This window comes from Heterodontus francisci, chromosome 15 (genome assembly GCF_036365525.1).
Source record: "Heterodontus francisci isolate sHetFra1 chromosome 15, sHetFra1.hap1, whole genome shotgun sequence".
In the NCBI taxonomy this organism is placed as follows: domain Eukaryota; kingdom Metazoa; phylum Chordata; class Chondrichthyes; order Heterodontiformes; family Heterodontidae; genus Heterodontus; species Heterodontus francisci.
In genome coordinates, this window is record NC_090385.1 from 50,321,356 (window position 1) to 50,346,920 (window position 25,565).

The 25,565-nt window shown below is 44.4% G+C and overlaps 1 protein-coding gene across 1 annotated transcript in view; it reads left to right on the forward strand.

Annotated features, from left to right (window-relative positions):
• Positions 1 to 671: 671 nt before the first annotated feature.
• LOC137377417 (MORC family CW-type zinc finger protein 3-like) overlaps positions 672 to 25,565 on the forward strand; it is a 120,989-nt gene continuing 96,095 nt past the window's right edge. The window contains exons 1-3 of the mRNA XM_068046997.1: positions 672 to 934; positions 14,170 to 14,326; positions 19,554 to 19,682. Of these exons, the coding sequence (XP_067903098.1) occupies positions 672 to 934; positions 14,170 to 14,326; positions 19,554 to 19,682 (549 nt within the window). The remainder of the gene's footprint in view (positions 935 to 14,169; positions 14,327 to 19,553; positions 19,683 to 25,565) is intronic.

Genomic DNA, 25,565 nt, shown 5'->3' on the forward strand with positions numbered 1-25,565 from the left:
GACCTACTTGTATCTTCAAAAAAAAATTGAATTGGTAGGGATTACAATGTGCTAGGGTTCATTTTCATAATCAAACGTGTTACTGAAGGTCTGCCAGACACTTCATGGGTCATCTGCCAGTTGGGCGTACCCATCAAGATACCTGTCATGATTTTCATGCAAAGGAAACTTTGCACATGTCAAGCATTAGTCCCAGTTCTGATTTTCCAAGCACCAAAATCTCTTAAAAGGAAAGGAGATATCTTAATTTTTTAAAAATCCCCAAAGAAACAGCTTTAATATAAAAACCTTTCTTAATCTTACAAAACATTGACTGACCATCATTGATTCCTCAGAAAATACTATTTCAAAGAATAGTCTATTATCAGTGATGACAATTGCATTAAGTTGCTGAAGAACTACCAGTAGTCAGTGGTGATAGGAGACTTTTATCTCTGCTTGATTTGAAGATTGGTCCCAGAATGAGGTGCAGCTTTCAGTCTAAGATTATTATTCTGCTGTTTTGTTTAGAGACTTACATTTAATCTAAGGCTGATATTTTACCATTCTGTTTATTTACATAAAGAAAGATGATGTTTTCAGAGGGTTGACAAAGTTGATTCCTGGCAAATTGTTCACTATGGTGAAGGTTTCAAATACCAGGGAAACGTGAATGTAAGAAGGCAGGTCAGATGGATAATTTTTACACAAGGAGTTATTGCATTGTTAATAAGTTATCAAGTAAAGTCATTGAAGTGGACAGTAGGAATAGGTTCTTATGGATACTACTTAACCCACTTGAAGCACAGAACCTCATACTTACTGAAGACTCGGTGCCAAGTCTGGAGGCCATTTTAAAACATTCAATCTTCAAATCGCAAGAGGAGCTGCTGGCAGAATTTGATGCCATTCTCAGCAAAAAAGGAACCCGGATTATTATTTGGAACATCAGAAGGTAGGTAGAGAATCCAGTCACTTAAGCAGTAATCTTTTAGCAAACTATTTCAAGAGCTGCGAGACCATTTTGCTGCTTAACCAATTCCCCAACCCTCACGGTTCCTGGTCACTAACCTGTCCTGCCGCGACCTCCTAGTTCCTGTTCTCCCACCTCCAGCCCTGCACCTCTCCTCCTGTAACTCTGTCTTTCTTCACCAGCTCTCCCCACCGCCCCCCCCCCCCCCCCCCCCGCCCCAACCCACCAAACAGGTGGCAGACTTTTTTATTCTTTCATGGGATGTGGGCATCACTGACAACAACAGCATTTATTATACATCTCTAATTACCCTCGAGAAGGCAGTAGTGAGCCGCCGCCTTGAGCTGCTGCAGTTTATCTGGTGCGGGTACCTCCATGGTGCTGTCAGGAAGGGAGTTCCAGGAATTTGATCCAATGACAGTGAAAGGATGACGATGTAGTTACAAGTCAGGAAGGTGTGGCCTGGAGGGGTCTTGCAAGTGGTGGTGTTCCCATACATCTGCTGCCCTTGACCTTCTAGGTGGTAGAGGCCAAGGGTTTGGCAGGTGCTGTTGAAGGAGCCTTGGTGAATTGGTGCAGTTCATCTTGTATATGGTGCACACAGCTGCCACTGTGTGTCAGTGGTGGAGGGAGTGACTGTTTTAAGTTGGTGGATGTGGTGCCGATCAAGCAGGCTGCTTTGTCCTGGATGGTGTCGAGCTTGTTGAATGTTGTTGGAACTGCATTCATCCAGACAAGTGGAGAATATTCCATCACACTCCTGACTTGTACCTTGTAGATGGTGGACAAGCTGCGGGGAGTTGGGAGGTGAGTTGCCAATTTCAGAATATCCAGCCTCTGACCTGCTCTTGTAGCCACAGTATTTATATGGCTAGTCCAGTTCCGTTTTTGGTCAATGGTTTCTGGTCTGGCCCCAGGATGTTGATAGTGGGGGATTCAGCATTGGTAATGCCAATGAAAGTCAAGGGGAGACGATCAGATTCTCTCCTGTCAGCGATGGTCATTGCGTGGCACTTTTGTGGCATGAATGTTTGTCACTTATCAGCCCAAGCCTGAATGTGGTTCAGGGCTCGTTGCATATGAACACAGACTGCTTCAGTATCTGAGGAGTTGCAAATGGTACTGGACATTGTGCAATCATCAGCGAAAATCCTCATTTCTGACTTTATGATTGAAGAAAGGTCATTGATGAAGCAGCTGAAGATGGTTGGGCCTAGGGCACTACCCTAAGGAACTCCTGCAGCGATGTCCTGGGACTGAGATGATCGATCTCCAACAACCACAAACATCTTCCTTTGTTCTAGTTATGACTCTAACCAGTGGATCATTTCCCACCTGATTCCCATTGACTTCAATTTTGCCAGGGCACCTTGATGGTAAATCCACTTTTGATATGTGGGAGGCTTTTAAAGAGAGGTTGATTAGTGTGCAGGAGAGACATGTTCCTGTGAAAATGAGGAGTAGAAATGGCAAGATTAGGGAACCATGGATGACAGGTGAAATTGTGAGACTAGCTAAGAGGAAAAAGGAAGCACACATAAGGTCTAGGCGGCTGAAGAAAGACGAAGCTTTGAAAGAATATCGGGATTGTAGGCGCAATCTGAAACGAGGAATTAAGAGGGCTAAAAGGGGTCATGAAATATCTTTAGCAAACAGGGTTAAGGAAAATCCCAAAGCCTTTTATTCATATATAAGGAGCAAGAGGGTAACTAGAGAAAGGATTGGCCCACTCCAGGACAAAGAAGGAAAGTTATGCGTGGAGTCAGAGAAAATGGGTGAGATTCTAAACGAGTACTTTGCATCGGTATTCACCGAGGAGAGGGACATGACGGATGTTGAGGTTAGGGACAGACGTTTGATTACTCTAGGTCAAGTCGGCATAAGGAGGGAGGAAGTGTTGGGTATTCTAAAAGGCATTAAGGTGGACAAGTCCCCAGGTCCGGATGGGATTTATCCCAGGTTACTGTGGGAAGCGAGAGAGGAAATAGTTGGGGCCTTAACAGATATCTTTGCAACATCCTTAAACACGGGTGAGGTCCCGGAGGACTGGAGAATTGCTAATGTTGTCCCCTTGCTTAAGAAGGGTAGCAGGGAAAATCCAGGTAATTATAGACCGGTAAGCCTGACGTCAGTGGTAGGGAAGCTGCTGGAGAAGATACTGAGGGATAGGATCTATTCCCATCTGGAAGAAAATGGGCTTATCAGTGATAGGCAACATGGTTTTGTGCAGGGAAGGTCATGTCTTACCAACTTAATAGAATTCTTTGAGGAAGTGACAAAGTTGATTGATGAGGGAAGGGCTTTAGATGTCATGTACATGGACTTCAGTAAGGCGTTTGATAAGGTTCCCCATGGTGGGCTGATGGAGAAAGTGAAGGCGCATGGGGTCCAAGGTGTACTAGCTGGATGGATAAAGAACTGACTGGGCAACAGGAGACAGAGAGTAGCAGTGGAAGGGAGTTTCTCAAAATGGAGACGTGTAACCAGTGGTGTTCCACAGGGATCCGTGCTGGGACCACTGTTGTTTGTGATATACATAAATGATTTGGAGGAAAGTATAGGTGGTCTGATTAGCAAGTTTGCAGACGACACTAAGATTGGTGGAGTAGCAGATAGTGAAGGGGACTGTCAGAGAATACAGCAGAATATAGATAGACTGGAGAGTTGGGCAGAGAAATGGCAGATGGAGTTCAATCAGGGCAAATGCGAGGTGATGCATTTTGGAAGATCCAATTCAAGAGTGAACTATACAGTAAATGGAAAAGTCCTGGGGAAAATTGATGTACAGAGAGATTTGGGTGTTCAGGTCCATTGTTCCCTGAAGGTGGCAACACAGGTCAATAGAGTGGTCAAGAAGGCATACGGCATGCTTTCCTTCATCGGACGGGGTATTGAGTACAAGAGTTGGCAGGTCATGTTACAGTTGTATAGGACTTTGTTCGGCCACATTTGGAATACTGCGTGCAGTTCTGGTCGCCACATTACCAAAAGGATGTGGATGCTTTGGAGAGGGTGCAGAGGAGGTTCACCAGGATGTTGCCTGGTATGGAGGGCGCTAGCTATGAAGAGAGGTTGAGTAGATTAGGATTATTTTCATTAGAAAGACGGAGGTTGAGGGGGGACCTGATTGAGGTGTACAAAATCATGGGAGGTATAGACAGGGTGGATAGCAAGAAGCTTTTTCCCCAGAGTGGGTGATTCAATTACAAGGGGACACAAGTTCAAAGTGAAAGGGGAAAAGTTTAGGGGGGATATGCGTGGAAAGTTCTTTACGCAGAGGGTGGTGGGTGCATGGAACGCATTACCAGCGGAGGTGGTAGACGCGGGCATGATAGCGTCTTTTAAGATGTATCTAGACAGATACATGAATGGGCAGGAAGTAAAGAGATACAGACCCTTAGAAAATAGGCGACAGGTTTAGATGGAGGATCTGGATCGGCGTAGGCTTGGAGGGCCGAAGGGCCTGTTCCTGTGCTTTAATTTTCTTTGTTCTTTGTTGTTCTTTGATGCCACACTCGGTCAAATGCTACCTTGATGTCAAGCTGCCTTGAGTTCAACTCTTTTGTCCATGTTTGAAACAAGGCTGTAATGAGATCAGGAGCCGAGTGGCCGTGGCAGAACCCAAACTGAGCATAAGTGAGCAGGTTATTGCTGTGTGAGTGCCACTTAGTAGCATTGTCGACGATATCTTCCATCACTTTGCTGATGATCGAGAGGAGGCTGATGGGGCAGTATGGGATGGTACACTAATGTCCGTTAGGGAAGGAAATCTGCTGTCCTTCCCTGGTCTGGCCAACATGTGACACCGGACCCACAGCAATGTGGTTGACTCTTAAATGCCCCCTGAAATGACCTAGCAAGCCATTCAGTTGCATCAAACTGCTACAAAGTCGATAAGGAATGAAATACGACAGAACACCCGGCATTGACCTCGGCACCTGAAACGACAACGACAAACCCAGCCCTGTCGACCCTGCAGAGTCCTCCTTACTAACATCTGGGGGCTTGTGCCAAAGTGGGGAGAGCTATCTCACAGACTAGTCAAGCAACAGCCTGATATAGTCACACTCACTGAATCATACCTTACAGACAATGTTCCATACACCGCCATCACTATCCCTGGGTATGTCCTGTCCCATCGGCATGACAGACCCATCAGAGGTGACGGTACTGGTATACAGTCAGGAGGGAGATTCCCAGCGAGTCCTCAACATTGACTCCAGACCCCATGAAGTCTCATAGCATCAGGTCAAACACGGGCAAGGAAACCTCCAGCTGATTACCACTTACTGCCCTTCCTCAGCTTATGAATCAATATTCCTCCATGTTGAACACCACTTGGAGGAAGCACTGAGGGTGGCAAGGGTGCAGAATGTACTCCATCACCAAGAGTGGCTCAGTAGCACCACTATTAACAGAGCTGGCTCAGTCCTAAAGGACATAGCTGCTAGACTGGGTCTGCAGCAGGTGGTGAGGGAAGCAACAAGAGGGATAAACATACATGACTTCGTCCTCACCAAACTGCCTGCCGCAACTGCATCTATCCATGACAGTATTGGTAGGAGTCACCACCGCACAGTCCTTGAGACAAAGTCTCATCTTCACATTGAGGATACCCTCCATCGTGTTGTGTGGCACTACCACCATGCTAAATGGGATAGATCTCGAACAGATCTAGCAATGCAAGACTGGGCCTTCACAAGGCGCTATGGGCCATCAGCAGCAGCAGAATTGTACTCAACCACAATCTGCAACCTCATGACCTGGCATAACTCCCACTCTACCATTACCATCAAACTGGGGGATCAACCCTGGTTCAATGAATAGTGCAGGATGGCATGCCAAGAACAGCACCAGGCATACCTCAAAATGAGGTGTCAACCTGGTGAAGCTGCAACCCGGGACGTCTTGCTTGCCAAACAGCATAAGCAGCATGCGATAGACAGACCTAAGTGATCCCACAACCAACAGATCAGATCTAAGCTCTGCAGTCCTGCCTGATCCAGTAGTGAGTGGTGGTGGACAATTAAACAACGAACTGGAGGAGGTGGCTCCACGAATATCCCCATTGTCACTGATGGAGCCCAGCACAACAGTGCAAACGAAAATTCAGAAGCATTTGCAACAATCTTCAGCCAGAAGTGCTGAGTGGATGATCTATCTCGGCCTCCTGCTGAAGTCTTCAGCATCACAGATGCCAGTCTTCAGTCAATTCGATTCACTCCGCATGATATCAAGAAACGACTGAAGGCATTGGATACTGCAAAGGCTATGGGCCCTGACAACATTCTGGCGATAGTACTGAAGACCTGTGCTACAGAATATGCCGTGCCCCTAGCCAAGCTGTTCCAGTACAGCTACAACACTGGCATCTACCTGGCAATGTGGAAAATTGCCCAGGTATGTCCTGTACATGAAAAGCAGGACAAATCCAACTTGGTCAGTTACCGCCCCATCAATCTACTCTCGATCATCAGTAAAGTGATGGAAGGAGTCGTCGACAGTGCTATCAAGCAGCACTTGCTTAGCAATAACGTGCTCAGTGATGCTCAGTTTGGGTTCCACCAGGGCCACTTCGCTCCTGACCTCATTACAGCCTTGGTTCAAACATGAATAAAAGAGTTGAACTCGAGTGACTGCCCTTGATATCAAGGCAGCATTTGACCGTGTATGGCATCAAGGAGCCCTGGCAAAACTGGAGTCAATGGGAATCAGAGGGAAAACTCTCTGCTGGTTGGAGTCGTACCGAGCACATAGAAAGATGGTTGTGATTGTTGGAGGTCAATCATCTTGGCTCCAGGACATCACTGCAGGAGTTTCTCAGGGCACTGTCCTAGGCCCAATCATCTTCACTGCTTCATTAATGACCTTCTATCATAAGGTCAGAAGTGGGGATGTTCGCTGATGATTGCACAATGTTCAGAACCATTTGCGACTCCTCAGATACTGAAGCCGCGCATGTCCAGATTCAGCAAGACCTGGACAATATCCAGGCTTGGGCTGATAAGTGGCAAGTAACATTCGCGCCACACAAGTGCCAGGCAATGATCATCTCATGCAAAAGGGGATCAAATCATCTCCCCATGACATTTAATGGCATTACGATCGCTGAATCCTGCACGATCAACATCCTGACCATTGACCAGAAACTGAACTGGAGTAGCCATATAAATACCACGGCTACAAGAGCAGGTCAGAGCCTAGGAATTCTACAGCGAGTAGCTCACCTCCTGACTCCCCAAAGCCTGTCCACCGTCTACAAGGCACAAGTCAGGAGTGTGATGGAATACTAACCCCTTGCCTGGATGGGTGCAGCTCCAACAACACTCAAGAAGCTCAACACCATCCAGGACAAAGTACCCCGCTTGTTTGGCACCCCATCTACAAATATTCACTCCCTCCACCACTCACGCACGGTGGCAGCAGTGTGTACCATCTACAAGATGCACTGCAGCGACTCACCAAGGCTCCTTCAACAGCACCTTCCAAACCCGTGACCTCTACCACCTAAAAGGACAAGGACAGCAGATGCATGGGAACAGAACCACCTGCAAGTTTCCCTCCAAGCCACACACCAACCTGACTTGGAACTATCTCGCCGTTCCTTCACTGTCACTGGGTCAAAATCCTGGAACTCCCTTCTGTTGGTGTACCTTCCTCACATGGACTGCAGCAGTTCAAAAAGGCAGCTCACCACCACCTTCTCAAGAGCAATTAGGGATGGGCAGTAAATGTTGGCCTAGCCAGAGATGCCCACATCCCATGAATGAATAAAACATAATTGTTCGGATTGGATTTGTCTTGATTTTTGTGGATAGGACATACCTGGGCAAATTTCCTTATTGTCAGGTAGCTGCCAGTATTGTAGCTATACTGCAACAGCTTGGCTAGGGACGTAGCTAGTTCTGGAGCTCAAGTCTACAGCACTGTTGCTAGGATTTTGTTCGGGCCCATAGCCTTTGCAATATCCAGTGCCTTCAGCCGTTTCTTGATATCACGTGGAGTGAATCAAATTGGCTGAAGATTGGCATCTGTGATGCTGGGATGCTCAGGAGGAGGAGGTCGAAATGGATCATCCACTTGCCACTTCTAGTTGAAGATGGTTGCATATGTTTCAGAATTTTCTTTTGCACTGATGTGCTGGGTTCTCCCATAATTGAGGATGAGGATATTTGTGGAGCCTCCTCCTCCAATTAGTTGTTTAATTGTCCACCACCATTCATGACTGGATGAGGCAGGACTGCAGAGCTTAGATCTGATCCGTTGGTTGTGGGATCACTTAGCTCTGTCTATTGTATGCTGTTTCTGTTGCTTGGCATTCAAGTAGTCCTGCTTTGTCGCTGCACCAGGTTGGCACCTCATTTTGAGGTATGCCTGGTGCTGCTCCTGGCATGCTCTCCTCATTGAACCAGGGTTGATCCGTTGGCTTGATAATGTTAGAATGAGCGATATGCCAGGCCATGAGGTTACTCATTGTGGTTGAATACAATTCTGCTGCTGATGACTCACAGCGCCTCATGGGTGCCTGGTTTGAGCTGCTCTATCTGTTCTGCATCTATTCCATTTAGCATGGTGGTAGTGCCACACAACATGATGGAGGGTATCTTCAGTGTAAGACGGGACTTTGTTTTCAGAAGAATTGTGCAGTGGTCGCTCCTACTGCTACGACTAGGTGAGAAATGTGTTCTAGGGGTTTTTTCAGCCTTCACCTGGTCTTATTGTAACAAGATGTAATTTTAAACGCACTGTGTTTTCAGTTCCCCTTTGGTAAATCCTCCTTCACCACTTTCCAGTTATAAGGCAAAGAAATGAGCATAAACAGGCTTTCTTAGGTTGAAAGAAGAAAAGTGAAATTTATTAACACTTGAACTCTAATTTGCTTAACGTCTACGGATACACGCCGCGCTCCATGCTAGCATGCATACGCGATACGCACATGCAAATAGGGACAGAAAAGAGCAGAAGATAAATAAAATGGAGAGGTTTGAGGCAATATCAGAAGAGTTTCTGGTGCACTGTGCTTCGAGCCCACAATAGTCCTTTTGTAAGTAGTCTTGATTTTCGTTGGGGCCCAGTATTCTTCTTAAACTTTGTTCACTGTAGGAGACTTTTCTCTCTTGGGGTTCATGTGTCTTCAATGTTTTCCGAAGCTGGTGGGAGCGAGATGAGAGTAAGACAGGAGAGAGGTGTTCTCAGTCCGGGAGCAAACAGCTTTCTGAGTTCTTTCTCTCAGCAAGTTCAAACTCAAACAGCCAGTTAGTCATGTGACTAAACTGGCCTGACCAGGTTTTCTTTGAATTGGAGAAGCAGGGACTGGGTCCTTTGTTCCAACACTGTCTGCCAGTATGCAAAAAGATCTTTTCGGTCAAGGGCCTGGCAATTCCAGATCATTACCTTGGAACAGGTTAACCCCATCCACAGGCAAATTCGGGACAATCGCTACAGTCACCGGTCCCGAAACTAGGTCGCATTCCAGGTGCACCCGTTGTAAAGGTACAGGCATACGCTGCCCTCCAATACCATTCATCACCATTTTGGTGTTTACTGCACCCTCTGTGGAAAAGGTTCGGCCTTTTCCCAGTAAAAGGGATCTAGTTGCCCCTGTGTCCCTGAGAATTACTATGGGCTTCCTTGCCCCACTAGAGGGGTATGAGGTTACTTTCTCTTCAGACACAAAACCCTGATAACCTTCAGGAATCCTATTAACTTTTCCTGCACTGGCCATAATAAGCTTCCTGGGTTGCACTTTCACTGCAGTTAAAGCCACAGCTTGTTCTGTATTTTCCATCAGGGTCCCATCTTCACTGAGTGGGTGTGCCCTGATTAACCCTACTGGTTTTCCCTTTAGTTTCCAGCTGTCAGCTTTTAAATGCCCTGCCTTATTACAATGGAAGCACACAGGTCTCTAGGTTTCACTGTTACTCACAGCACCTTCCTTTTTGGCTGGAGGAGGGCCCCTTGTGTCTCCTGCTTTCCTTTCTCTTCCAGGACTGCCTGGGCGGATATCACCTTCTCACCCTTTGTCTTGTCAGATTTGTAGGGGTGATTAAGAGAGGTTTTCCCCTGGGAAACCAACTTCGAAAATGAAGCAAACTCTTCGGCCAGAAGAGCTGCTTGCCAGGCTCTCTGGACCCGCTGCTCCTCTACATGGGGCTTTATTGAGAGTGGGAGAGAGTTTTTCAATTCCTGTAACAGGATTACTTCTCTGAGAGTCTCATAACTGAGCTGTATTTTAAGAGCCCTCAGCCATTGGTCAAAATCCAGCTGCTTACTTCTTTCAAACTCCAGATAAGTTTGATTAGCTTGCTTCTTGAGGGTTCTAAACTTTTGGCAATAGGCTTTGGGTACTAATTCATATGTCCTGAGGATAGCATTTTTGGTCAGTTCATAATTTGATGAACTCTGATCTGGCAGCAAGGAATAAACCTCATGGGCTTTTCCGGTTAGTTTGCTTTGCAGTAAGAGACACAAGGTCACAGCTGGCCATTTTAGTTGCCTTGCCAGTTTCTCAAAAGACATCTTCCTCATTGAATTTTGGAATTAATTGAGTGGGTTTTAGCTATTTGTACCCAGCCCTGAATTATGCTCCTCCAAATTGGCCATGCTTTCACTGGGGATTGCTCTGTCGCCCCCCCCTAGTTAACTCAAGCCTTTTCAGCTCTCTCTCTTCGGATTCTTTCTGGAATATTCTTTCTCTCTCTTTCGTTCCTTCTCTTGTCTTTCTCTCTTTTTCCCTCTCCTGTCTTTGTTTTTCTTCACATTCCATCTGGATGACTCTTTCTCCCTCTCTCTCTCCTCAAATTCAAGTTTCCTTTGTTCCAGTTGTATCTTTGCTAACAATACCTTGTCGGAATCTGCTTTTAACACTGCTTCTGCTTCAGATTCAAGGGAAAAATGATTGGCCACTAGCCTTAGGAATTCAGACTTGCTAGTCTTGCCACATACAGTGATCCCACACTGCTCAGCCATTTTCCTCAACAACTCCATAAACAGTGCTTTTAACTTATCCCAAGTTACTTCACCCTGGCTTGGAGAGCTACTTGCTTCAGTTGCAGACATGTTAGTATTCGATCACACACAACCACAGGAAAACCTGTAATAATCTTGCTGTTTTTTGATTGGGATCAATTTGGCTTCCCACTTCCAATTTGTCTCGTTTGTCTGTGGGTAAAATTCCGGACGCTAGCGCCCAAATTTCTGTTACGACCAGGTGAGAAAAGTGTCTAGGGTTTTTTTTACTGTCTTCACCTGGTCTTATTGTAACAGGGTTTGATTTTTTAAACAGACGGTGATTTAAGCTACCCCTTGGTGAATCCTTGTTCACCACTTTCCAATTATAAGGCAAAGAAATGAGCACACCAGGTTTTCTTAGGTTTAAAGAAGAAAAGTGAAATTTATTAAACTTACTCTAATTCGGTTAACGCCGATGGATACATGACACGCCCACACTAGCATGCACACCTGATACATGCATGCAAATAGGGACAGAAAAGAGCAGAAGTAAAATAAAGTAGAGAGGTTTGAGGCAGTCTCTGAAGTGGGGTGTCTTGTTACTGTTTTTGTGTCTCCAGCTCGACGTAGAGTCTTTGATTCTCGATAGTTCTTTTCGTTGGGGCCCAGTATTCTTCTTAAACCTTGTTCAGAAAGGAGACTTTTCTCTCTTTGAGTTCACGTGTCTTCAATGGGTCTTCCGTTCCATGAGAAAGAGATGGGAGCAGACAGGAGAGAGGTGTTCTCAGTCCAGGAGCAAACAGCTTTCTGAGTTCTTTCTCTCAGCAAGTTCAAACTCCAGCCAGTTAGTCATGTGACTAAACTGGCCTGACCAGGTCTTCTGTGTATTGGAGAAGGAGGGACTGGGTCCTTTGTTCCAACACTGTCTGCCAGTATGCAAAAAAGGTCTTTCCGGTGAGGGGCCTGGCAATTCCTTGTGATGGGCCCCCGTTTCTTCCCAGCAGCAGTTTTAATTTTTAATGTTAACGTGGCGAAATAATGTGTGCCTCATTCTTGGCAGGTGGGGGCCTGCATGACACTACCTATACTGTCATGGACAGATGCATCTGCAACAGGTAGATTGGTGAGAACAAGATCTAGTAGGTTTTTCCCTCTAGTTGGTTCCCTCACCACCTGCCCCAGGTGCAGTCTGGCAGATATGTGCTTCAGTAGTGCTACCGAGCCACTCTTGGTGATGGACATTGAAGTCCCCCACCCAGAGTACATTCTGTAACTTTGCTACCCTCAGTGTTTCCTCCATGTGTTGTTTAACATGGAGGAGTACTGATTCATCATCTGACTGCGGGTGTTAGTTTCCTTGCCCATGTTTGGCATAATGCCATGAGACATCAGGTGGTCGGGAGTCAATGTTGAGGACTCCCAGAGCAACTCCCTCCCGACTGTATATCACTGTGCTGCCGCCTTTGCTGGGTCTGTCCTGCTGGTGGGACAGGACATACCAGGGATGGTGATGATGGTGTCTGGGGTTTGGAGAAGGTATCTGGTTTCCTTTCTGCACATTCCCCCCCCTGCCACCCTGGGGTCCCAAATGAGTTGCATATCTTGGAATGTGGAAAGTTATTGATTCAACCTTTCTTTGATAAGGCATGTTGGAAGAACATAAGAACAGGATTAGACCATTTAGTCCCTTGAGCCTGTTGCACCATTCAATGAGATTGTGGTTGATCTGTGACTTAACTCCATATACCTGCCTTTTCCCCATAGCCCTTCATATCTTTAGCTAACAAAAATCTAGAAATCTCAGTTTTAAAATTGACAACTGATCTCACATCAATTGCCATTTGCAGAAGAGAGTTCCAAACGTCTACCACCCTTTGCATGGAGAAGTGTTTCCTAATTTCACTCCTGTGAGGTCTGGCTCTAATTTTTTGATTATGTCCCCTAGTCCTAGACTCCCCTAATGGAAATAGTTTCTCCCAATGTATCATCTGTTAGATGTACCTATCGTTAACAGGTGTTATCTACACAGAAGTGATAAGCTTAAAAAAAGTAAATCAAATAAAACTCTAGAATATCTAATACAAAAACAAAATGCTGCATGTGCTAGAAATCTTAAATAAAAACAGAAAATGATGAAAATAATCAGCAGGTCAGGCAGCATGTGTGGAGAGAGAGAGAGAGATAATGGGCAGGATTTTTATACTTCCCTTAGAGACGGGCACGGAGTTGAGGGGGGCGCCATTCCCGACGTTGCCTGGGAACCCTGCCATTTTGAAAATGGTGGTGAAGGCCTTGGGCGGCCTTCATGTCCCAGGCCAATTGAGGCCTCTAAGTGGCCATTTAATAGCCACTTAAGGGCCTCTTTCCGCCTCTACTTCAATTTTATTGAAGGTGGAGGGGCCCGCTGCTGTGTGGAGATGCTGCCTGGTAAATTCTGGCAGCCACATCCTGGGATGGGGAGGGCCCCCCCCCCACACCGCAGCGGTGATCGCTTACCCCCTGCCAACCTCATCAACCCCTCTTCCCACCCCATCACTGGGGTCTGCCTGAATGGCCCTGGTAACCCTGACCCTACTCACCCCTCACGAGGTCTTTTCTCTCTTCAGTACTGCAGGACATATACAGTACTGGCAGCGGCCACCACTTCCAGTGGCACTGCTGGTACTGCAGAGCTGTTGGCCTTCCAATTGGCCAGCAGCACTGGAGGCGGGAGCTCGTCCCTTAATGGAACGGCATCCCCAACGGCGGGCAGTTAATTGGCTGCTGCCATTAAATAGCTATGAGGGTCTGACGGAGGGCCGAGGCACGGTCTCCCCCACCTTCCAGCCCGCCACCAGGAACCCAGTCTCCAGAATAAAATGCATCCCAGTGTTTCAGATTGATGACCTTTTCTCAGAATATTTATATTCTCCACATGCAAAACTATTCAGCCTTGACATGATATTTCTATGGTCCTGGCAGCTTGGATCAACCATTTAACACATTACATTGTTATCTGTCTCCATACTTGACTTACACTTCTTATTCATGCCTTTAACTAGATACTCATGGGCTATTCTTTGTCTTTTCCTTCAAATGACTACAACCATCTTCTAGTGAGCTGATTTTGCTAAGCAGTTTCAAAGAACATGTTGCTGTTCCTGAAATGCCTTACCGTTGATCTGGAGAGACATTTCTGACAGATATTTTTCACAGTACAGCGGGATCAACTTCTGAGTTTTCCAATGCTCCCTTTCTTGTTGATTAAAGGCTTTTGTGTTTTTCAGGAACAAGGATGGAAAACCTGAGCTGGATTTTGAAACAGACCAGTTTGACATCCGAATCCCAGATATCAATTGTGAAGACAGTGCAGGAAAGAAGAAAACTTACAGACGGCCTGAGAGGCAGGACCAGCACATTCCTGAAAGTGACTACTCATTAAGGGTAAGTACCTATTTGTGTGTGAAAACTTTGTTTGGCAGGTTTTAGAAGAAAAAAGTCTGAATTGAGTGGTGGATAGTTCTTTCCATCAGAGTTGCCATCTCTGGTTTGACATATTCCTGGAGATTTTATCATGTAACATTTGATCAAATGGCATTTGATAATGTGACACCACTCATGATGCTTAATCACATGACATTTGATTGTGTGACATTTGCCCACTGTTTGTTAATGTTATTGTATTTACCTTACATTTACTGAGTGCCTCAGTATCACCAATTCCTGAATAAAGTACAATTGTTTTATAGTGAGATGAATAACAATGTATAAATCAGAGAGCACAAAAGATATAAGGATAAGTAATGTTTAAACAAAAGCTACTTCTGTGATTATAAAAAATTTATCACTGAGTTATCTTCACTGCTTTCCTCCCTGAGCCTCTGCATTGAATGACTTCTCATCCTCGGTGATTTTAATCTCCATCTCAACTCATCATGTTTCCTCTCCTCTGAGTTCACTGCCCTCTTTCCTTCCTAAATCTCTCTCTGCATGTAAACTCCTCAACTCATATTCATGGCCACCCCTTTGACCTAGCCATCTCATGTGGTCTTGCTAGTCCCATCGTATCAGTTACAGATAAGACCACCTCTGATCACTTCCTTGTATCATTTTCCACCCACATTCCCTTTCCACACCCCAAACCTACCTCATTCTGTATCTGTCTCTGGAGAAAATACTATCTCATTATTCACTTAAAACTGCTCTTTCAAAATCTCCACTGTCTCGCCTTTGGCCCTCCATTTGCCACAGCATTTCTGCAGCCATTGATTTGCTCAACTGCACCCTCACCTCCACCTTTGATGCCCTAGTTTCCAATAAAAAGATCAGTCTCTCTCACGCTAGCTGTTTCCCCCCAGTACGGCCCTCATCTCCACTCCCTTAAGTCCAAGGAATGCAGACTCGAAAGGATATGGCAGACAACTGGTTTAGCCATCCACTGCCAGATCTAGCTAGACCGCTTAAACCACTATTGGGTTCTGCGCTCATCTACTAAAACTGCTCACTATTCCAGGATCACTTGGAATGCAAAGAGATCTTGGACTTATTTGTCTTTTCTCTACTGCAGATCCTCTTCTTAAACCCCTCTCCCCTGTCCCCTCCATCCTCACCTCCAGCAATTAGTGCAGAGAGATCTCGGACTTCTTTGTCACTAAGATTGAGATCATCCGATCAGCTGCCTCTCCCGCGTCCCTCCCTTGTACTAGCCTACTTGGCCAAACTTCCTATAATTCTCCCCCTGCCCTTGCCCTGAACTTGCATCCTTCTCTAGTTTCCCTCCTATTGCCCCTCAGAGCTCATCTTGTCCATGAGATCCACCTCCTGTTCCCTTGATCCTATTCCCACTAAACTGCTGATCAGCCAATATGATGCTTATGTTAGCTGATATTGTTAATGGTTCTCTCTTCAGGTGTTGTTCCTCTTTCCTGTGAATCTGCCATCATCACCGCTCTCTTCAAAAAAAATACCCTTGACCCCACTGCCCTTGTAAACTACCATCCCATCTCTGATGTCCCTTGCCTCTCTAAAGTCCTTGAACACGATGTCGCCTTCCAAATCTGTTCCCATCTTTCCCAGAACACCATGTTTGAATCCCTCCAATTAGGTTTCCACCCCTGCCATGATACTGACACAGCTCTTATCAAAGTCGCAAATGACATCCTTTGTGACTGTGACAAAGGTAAACTTTCCCTCCTCGTCCTCCTTGACCCTTTTGGCAGCCTTTGTCACGGTTGACCACACCATCCTCCTCCAAAGTCTCTCCACTGTTGTCCAGCTGGATGGGACTGGTCTCAGTTAGTTCCATCCTTAACTATTTAATCAGAGCCAGAGAATCACTTGCAATGGCTTCTCTTCCTGCTCTCACACCATTACCTCTGGTGTCCCCCAAGGATCTATCCTCGGCACTCTCCTATTTCTCAACTACATGCTGCCCCTCGGTGACATCATCCGAAAGCACAGAGTTAATTTTCACGTATGCTGATTACTCAGCTCTACCTCACCACTGTTTCTAAATTATCAGATTGCTTATCTGACATCCAGTACTGGATGAGCAGAAACTTTCTCCAGTTAAATATTGGGAAAACTGAAGCCACTGTTTTTTGTCCCCACTCCAATTCTTTTCCCTAACTTCTGACTCCATCCCTCTCCCTAGCAACAGTCTGAAATTTAGGCAGTCTTTTCGCAACCTCGGTGTCACGTTTGACCCCAAGATAAGCCTCTGACCTCATATTCATGCCACTATTAAGGCTACCTATTTCCACCTCTGTAAAATTGCCCGACTTTGCCCTGTCTCAGCTCATCTACTGTTGGAACCCTCATTCATGCCTTCATTACCCCTAGATTCAACTATTCCAACTCAATTCTGGCTGATCTCTCACATTCTACTCTCCATAAACTTGATCGTTCAAAACTCTGCTGCCAATGTCTTAAGTCGCACCAAGACTGTTCTCTATCACCCCTGTGCTTTCTGACCTACGTTGGCTGCCAGTCAAGCAACGTCTTTCTTTTAAAATCCTCATCCTTGTTTTCAGATCCTCCCTGGCCTTGCCTCTCCCTATCTCTGTATTCTCCTCCAGTCCCACAACCCTCCAAGATATCTGCGCTGCTTCAATTCTGGCCTCTTGTGCATCCTTGATTTTAATCCCTCCATCATTGGTGGCTGTGCTGTCAGTTTCCTGGGCCCTAAGCTCTGGAATACCCTCCCTACACCTCTCTGCTTCTCCACCTGTCTTTTAAGACACTCTTTAAAAGCTACCTCTTTGACCAAGCTTTTGGTCATTTAATCTAATATCTACTTTTGTGGCTCCATGTCATACTTTGTTTCATAATATTCCTGTGAAGCACTTTGGGATGTTTTATCATGTTAATGGCACTATATAAATATAAGTTGTTGTAGTTGTTTCCACAGCATTGATCGCAGTGGGAAGCAGCATTAAATTCCATTGGTTCGAGAAACATCATTGATATAAATAACTTCTAACTAAAGTATTTGTACAATTTTATGACATGTTGCAATACACATCAAGCTATAAAAATAATAAAGAAAACCAAAACAATTTAATCAAACCTAATCTAATTCAATTCACTGACTCCACAATGTAATAAAAGCAAAATACTGCGGATGCTGGAAATCTGAAATAAAAACTAGAAATGCTGGAACCACTCAGCAGGTCTGGCAGCATCTGTGGAAAGAGAAGCAGAGTTAACGTTTCAGGTCAGTGACCCTTCTTCGGAACACTGAGTTCCGAAGAAGGGTCACTGACCCGAAACGTTAACTCTGCTTCTCTTTCCACAGATGCTGCCAGACCTGCTGAGTGGTTCCAGCATTTCTTGTTTTTATTATCACTGACTCCACAGCCCACCTTGGAAATCCAGCATCAGGGAGATGAAGCTCAGTCCTCAGGAAGAAGCTCCAATACTGCCTAACTCCTGTTAAAAAGCACATTATACAACAGAGCACATCTCAGGCTGACGTGAACTCTCATTTCAGATTGTGTTTCTCCCTCCCCCTGTTGTTATCTCAGGACTTAGAGTTTCCAGGGGGTTTTTACTGGCCCCAATGCTATCGTCCTCTTTACCGGCAGTGTAACCGTGTTTCCAAATAGCAGTGCTCGGACAACAAGTTTTAATTGCAAAATGACACAGCCTGGGTACTGTGCATGCGCAAACTGCCCATAGCAAGGACCTTTTCTCCCTAGTCGCCAGCAGCAGTACTCAGGAGACCAATCACCCATTATGGTGGGCTCCTGTTCAAAGTGGTAGGGTTGGAACTCTACTACCCATCTAACAGCCCATTGTCAACTGCTCACCTTTGCTGAACCTTGGTCATCAGATACTTATTGACAGTGCAAGGTTGGACAGCTACAGCCTACTGTGGGCAAAAAAAATACTGCTGGTAAAGGCAAGAAAATCACAGCTTTGTTCCTTTAATGCAATCTTTTTGTTAGTAACCAAACCTCATTGCATAGAACGCATCGCTTGAGCTCAAATCCATGTGCTGGCTGCACTAATAATATGAACATGCAAAAATGGCAGGTTGGATAAGACCAGCTAGTCCATCAAGCTTGCCTCACATTTTCAGCCCTTGGAGGATCATGACTCGCCATTTCCTACCCACCACATCCATGTAATCTGCAGAGAAAGCCAAGAATTGAGGGGAAAAAAACCCAGGGTCAATAAGGGCTGGGGGTAGAAAATCTGCACATTTCCTCTCCGATACCATCAGATCATCAAAATCAGTCCAGGGGATCACATTGACCAATGTAAGCTAACTGTTAACCACCTTACCTTTTATATCATGCAATCTTTGCCCAGTCAAGAACCAGCCGAACTCCCCTTTGAAGGCACACAGAGAGTCGGCACACAGAGAGTCATCACACACCACATAAGCTGGCAACCCATTCCACTGGCTCATTAATCTTTGGACAAAGAAGAACCACCTAACATCTGGCCTATTCCTACTCTTGCATGGTTGAAATGTATGTCTCCTGGTCCTCCCCAGTCTGTCAAACTGAATTAATCTATCAATAGTTATGTCATCCAGCCCTTTCATTATTTTATATACTTCTATCCGGATACCTCTAAGTCTCCGCTGCTCTAAAATAATTAGTTTTTGTTGCTTCGTGGTACATGAGACAACAGTGCCACTTACCATCTCAAAGCAAAGTTTTCTCTATATAGTGAAACATCCATTATCTGCACTACCATCTTGAATATCTTCCAGAATTTTCACAGGATTTAGCCTTTCATGAGATCTTGCTTCATTGCACAATCTACTATTGTCCCTTTTGCTATTTTGTAGTGTGCCTTTGTTTTCATTTCTATGCCATGTGTATTTCTGTACCATTTTTGTAAGAGCAGACTTTGGGGATTCTCAATTATCTGACAATTTCCGTAATGCTTTGGCAGGGGTAGAAATGGGAAAATCCTCTCCATTTGGTTAATCATGGCGGTTCCACTGTAAATACTTACCTGTTAGTACTGAAATCTTACTTTGGAGTCTGCAGTTTGGTAAAACAATTGTTCTTTCAGAGATGCTTCCTGATTTAAGTAAATAAGAACTACTGCTGCATTGACTAGCTACTTGTTTCAAGAAGCTATGAGGATCATTAACAAAGGTGAGGACTGCAAGATTACAAACCATCTGCTAATTTTCTTTATCTTGTGATAGGCATATTGTAGCATTTTGTACCTGAAACCTCGCATGCAGATCATCCTGTGTAAGAAGAAAATCAAAGCACAGCTCATCACAAAGAGCCTGGCTCACATTGAATATGATGTTTACAGACCTAATTTTAATGTATCCTTTTTGGATTTAGTGATGGTCAGCACTCTTGCTTTGCCATTATGATTACAATATGCTGTTGCTATTTTAAAAAGCTGCTCAATTTCCAGATCCTTACAGTTGAGTGGGACAAAAGGATTAGAACTCTTTCCTGTGCCCAGAACTAACTTTTGCAATTATTAGTGATTGTCGCTGTCTTGAATGTTGACGGGCTACAGGGAGATGGGGTGTGTGTGGTGCTTGGGGGGTGGTGTAGAGCTTGTATAATCTAATTTTTAGGTTTTCCAGAATGGTTCCAGCAAAGTGGCGCAAATGACCCAGTATATTTTGGCATCCCATAAAAACTGGTATAAATCTCACGACTTAACTTCCTTGCACTAGAATAATGGCATACACCACAGATGCATATGGTGCAGTTTATTGGGAAATTCTAGACCAATGTTATGCTTATTGAGTACTCTGCTGGATTTCAATTGTGCATTTATAATGCAGTACTCAGCATCACTCTAATGTTTGAACAAGCTCTGAACAAACTATCTTCCTTGTTTCTATTTAATCAATACTTCTGCGTTCACTGCTTCCTTGAACTGTCCTCTCTTGTTCTTCCTAAGCTCAAATATGCTGTATTCTTTTTCCCTTCATCATCAATATTTGAATTGTGATACATTGCGTCATCTCCTGCTCTAAATCATTCATTCCAAGGACCTGAATATTTTGGAACTTCTTACCTCCTTTATTCTTTCCTTCATTGTAAAGAATGCAAGTTTTTCAATGCCAATCTTTTCACCTAAACATTACTACTTGTCTGTTCACCTCTTCTCTTCCACTGTTTTCAACATTGGTGGTGTCCTCCAGTATTGGCCTTGATTTCTTAATGAAAAAAAAAACTCTGCCATCTGAACACTTGCTTTACCGAACTAAACTAATGAGGAAGGAGGAATAAATTGCTTACTTTATATTCTTCCCAGTGAATTAAATACTGCGATACAAATATTGACTCCTATTTCTCTACCATCTAGGGATACTCAACAAGCACACCACAATCAAAATATGGCCGCATGCATGCATTAAAGAAATTATGGGGGACGTTAATCTTCATATAGACTGGGACAATGAAATTGGCAAGAGTGATCTAGAAGATGAGTTTGTAGAATGTTTTCGGGACAGTTTCTAGGAGCAATGCATTGTGGAACCGACTAGGGATAAACCTGTCTTAGATCTCGTGTTGGTAATGAAGCAGGGTTAATTAGTAATGTCATAGTAAAAGATGTACTGGGAAATAGTGATCATAATACCATTGAATTCCATGTTAAGTTTGAAAATGACGTACTCCAATCACAAACAGGAATCCTAAATTTAAACAAAGCCAATGACGTAGGTCTGAGGGGAGAACTGGCTAAGGTAAATTAGGTAAATAGCCTAAATGATATGGCGGTAAATGAACAGTGGTAAACCTTTAAAGAAACAATTCAAAATGTTCAACAAAACAAATTCCATTGAAAAACAAAAACTCAGCAAGAAAGACCCATCCGTGGCTCACTCAGGAAGTTAAGGATAGGATTAGATTAAGAGAAAAGACTTACAATGTTGCAAAAAAGAGTAGCAAGTCTGAGGATTGGGAGTGTTTTAGAAACCAACAAAAGGCCACCAAAAAATTGATATAAAAGGAAAAAATAGAATGAGAGTAAACTAGCCAGTAATATAAAAGCAGATTATAAGAGCTTTTATAGGTATATAAAAATGAAGAAAGTAGCTAAATTAAACATTGGTCCCTTAGAAGCAGAGACAGGAGAAATTATCATGGGGAATGAGGAAATGGAAGAAGCATTGAACAGATGTTTTGTGTCTGTCTTCACAGTAGAAGACACAAGTTTCATACCAGAAATAGATGGTAACCTAGGGGCTAAAAAGAGTGGGGAAATGAAGGAAATTAATACCAGCAGAGTAAAAGTATTGAAGAAACTTAAGGGACTAAAATCTGACAGATCCCAAGACCTGATGGCCTACACCTTTGGACACTAAAAGAGATAGCTGCAGAGGTAGTGGATGCATAAGCAATGATTTTCCAAAATTCCTTAGACTCGGGAATGGTCCCATTAGATTGGAAGTTGGCAAATGTTACGCCACTTTTCAAGAAAGGAGGGAGAGAGAAAACAGTGAACTGTTAGTCTAATATCAGTCATTGGGAAAATGCTGGAATCTATTATAAAGGAAGTCTTAACAATGCACTTGGAAAAGTACAGTATGATTAGAACAAGTCAACATGGTTTTACTAAAGGGAAATCCTGTTTGACAAATTTATTAGAGTTTTTTAAGAATGTGACTAGTAGGGGAGATAAAGGAGAACCAGTAAATGTCATATACCTGGATTTCCAAAGGCATTCGATAAGGTGCCACACAGGTTAATAGGCAAGATAAGGGCTCATGGAATTGGGGGTAATATATTAGCATGGGTAGAGGATTGGTTAACGGACAGGAAGCAGAGAATGGGCATAAATGGGGCATTTTCAAGTTGGCAGGCAGTGAATAGTGGAGTGCCACAAGGATCAGTGCTGGGGCCTCAGCTATTTACAATCTATATTAATGACTGAGATGAAGAGCCAGAGAGTAATATATCTATGTTTGCTGATGATACAAAGCTAGGTTGAAAGGTAAGCTGTGGGAGGACACAGAGAGGCTGCGAAGAGATACAGACAGATTAAGTGAGTGGGCAACAAGATGGCAGATGGAATATAATATGGGGAAGTGTGAAGTTATTCACTTTGGATGTAAGAATAGCAAAAGCAGAATATTTTTTAAAAGGTGTGAAACTTGTAAATGTTGATGTTCAAAGAGACTTGGGTGTGCTTGTACAAGGAACACAGAAAGTTAGCATGCAGGTACAGCAAGCAGTTAAGAAGGCAAATGATATGTTGGCCTTTATTGCAAAGGGATTGGAGTACAGGAATAAAGACGTCTTGCTGCAATTGTACAGCAATTTGGTGAGACCACATCTGGAGTACTGTGCGCATTTTTGGTCTCCACAGTAAAGAACGGATATATTTGCATTGGAGGCAGTACAGCGAAGGTTCACTAAATTGGTCCCTGGGATGAGAGGGTTGTTCTATGATGAGAGGCTGAGTAAATTGGGCCTATACTCTCTGTAGTTTAGAAGAATGAGAGGTGATCTGATTGAAACATACAAGATTCTGAAGGGGCTGGATAGGATAGACACTGAGAGATTGTTTCCGCTGGTCGAGGAATCTAAAACATGGGGGCACAGTCTCCGGATAAGGGGCCGATCATTTAGGACTGAGATGAAGGGAAATGACTTCACTCAAAAGGTTGTGAATCTTTGGAATTCTGTAGCCCAGAGAGTTGTGGATGCTCCATCGTTGGATACACTTAAGGATGGGATAGTCAGATTTTTGGTGTCTCAGGGAATCAAGGGATATGACGAGCAGGTGAGAAAGTGGAGTTGAAGCCTATGATCAGCCATGATCGTATTGAATGGCGGAGAGGCTCGATGCGCCATATGGTCCACTCCTGCTCCTATTTCTTGTGTTCTTGCATTCAAATCCATAATCCAGATTTACTTCTCTAGATTCCCCACCCCGTATTGGCAAATGTGGGATTATAACTAAGGCAGTTGTATAGGAGGTTGCATCGATTATGGAATTAAATTTATTTAGGAAAACATGCATCTTCCTCCCTTGCCTTCTCTTGATTCTTCTCCTCACCTGCTTTCTCAAAGGGAGCCTCTGATTTTGCTTAAAAGGGTCCCTCTGCTTTCCCCCTCACATGCGTCTACCTTTGATTTGCTGCCAATACACCTATCTCCAGTTTTCACAAGACAGCTCATTCTGTGTTCCAGTGTGGCCCATTCCTCAGCCAATTTCAATTCTGTGGCATTGTTCCGAGGATAAGCAGTGCTGCTTCACACATTGGGATAGCCCTTTAAACTAACTGCACTAAGATGGACAAGGAGTAGCTCTAGTATTGACATTGGACTGTGGATGACCTATAAGCACACAGATGTATAGAACTTGCTGGTCAGAATGGAAGCCAGAGGTAGAGAGAGAAATTAACTTTCCAGTTGGTCAAGGTTCTATGAACTCTGCATAACTGCAGTATTATCTGGAGGCTGGACCATCTATTCATGTGTATGGCTGCAGAGAAGAATTCCATTTTCTCCATACCTTGTACTGCAGTACGTTGCACAAGATCTGGAGAAAATTGAGTACTTCTCTGCACAAAGGAAGATAGTTGTGTTTGTTAGAGGTCAATCATCTCAGTCCCAGGACATCACTGCAGGAGTTCTTCAGGGTAGTGTCCTAGGTCCAACCACCTTCAACTGTTTCATCCCACCATCATAAGGTCAGAGGTGGGGATGTTTGCTGATGATTGCACAATGTTCAGCACCATTGACGACTCCTCCGTTACTGAGGCAGTCCATGTCCATATCCAGCAAGACCTGGACATCATTCAGGCTTGGGCTGATGTGTGGTACGAATGTAACTTGCCACTTCAGTGCCAAGCAATGACTATCTCTAACAAGAGAGAATCCAACCATCTCCTTTTGACATTCAATTACATTTCCATCACTGAATCCCCTACTATCAGCATCCTGGGGGTTACCATTGACCAGAAACTGAACTGGACCAGCCATATAGGTACTGTGGCTACAAGAGCAGGTCAGAGGCTGTGAATTCTGCGGCGAGTAACTCACCACCTGACTCCCCACAGCCTGTCAAGCCTCTACAGGGCACAAGTGAGGTGTGTGATGGAATATTCTCCATTTTTCTGGATGAGTACAGCTCCAACACCTCTCAAGAAGCTCGACTCCATCCAGAACAAGGCAGCCCACTTGATTGGCACCCCATCCACCACCTTCAGCATTCACTCCCTCCACTACAAGGTACACTGCACCAATCACCAAAGCTCCTTCCAAACTCACGACCTCTGCCACCTAGATGGACAAGGACAGCAGGTGCATGGGAACCCCATCACCTTCAAGTTCCCCTCCAAGCCACACACCATCCTGACTTGCAACTATATCGCCGGTCCTTCACCGTCACTGGGTCAAAATCCTGGAACTCCCTTCCTAACAGCACTGTTGGTGTACCTACACCACATGGACTGCAGCGGTTCAAGAAGGCGGCACACCACCACCTTCTCAAAGGCAATTAGGGATGGACAGTAAATGCTGGCCTAGCCAGAGATGCCTACATCCTGTGAAAGAATAAAAAAAAAACATTCTGGCATTCCTTATGGCAATCATGCAATTTGCCATTGTCAACAGATTTTTGTATCCCTTATATTGTGGCTGAGCAAATTGTTTATTTCAGAACCCTAAGCACAGCAGAACAAAGGGCACCCTGTTATAAAATGTTAACCAATACCCTTGCCTGTTCTTGTGTCCTGTTGATGCAAGTTTTATATAAGTGCTAGTGTTTCAGCCTTGATTATTAGTAAAATCCCATTTAATTCCCCCTTTTCACTGCCACTAAACAGAACCTTAATTCTACCTCATACACAACAAATCTACAGATACAGGTTAGACAGAGACCCTTGTAGCTTTCTAATTTATCTGATAAGCAGGATAGGATTGCCTGTTTCAGGATATGTCTGTCTGTCTGTCTAGGTTTAGATAGAGGATTTGGATCGGCGTAGGCTTGGAGGGCCGAAGGGCCTGTTCCTGTGCTGTAATTTTCTTTGTTCTTTGAATGTGTGCATATCTTGGAACATTGTTTCTGTTTTAACATTTTCTCATAATCCTAGCGAATGTGTTGCTTGAGGGTCGTCTCAGATATGCTACCTACCACCAACATGGGACGCTGAGGCAATGGTCAGCAGATGCGACAGCAGCAACTAGCATTTATATCATGCCTTTATGCTTTCTGTGTTTGAATCCCTCCA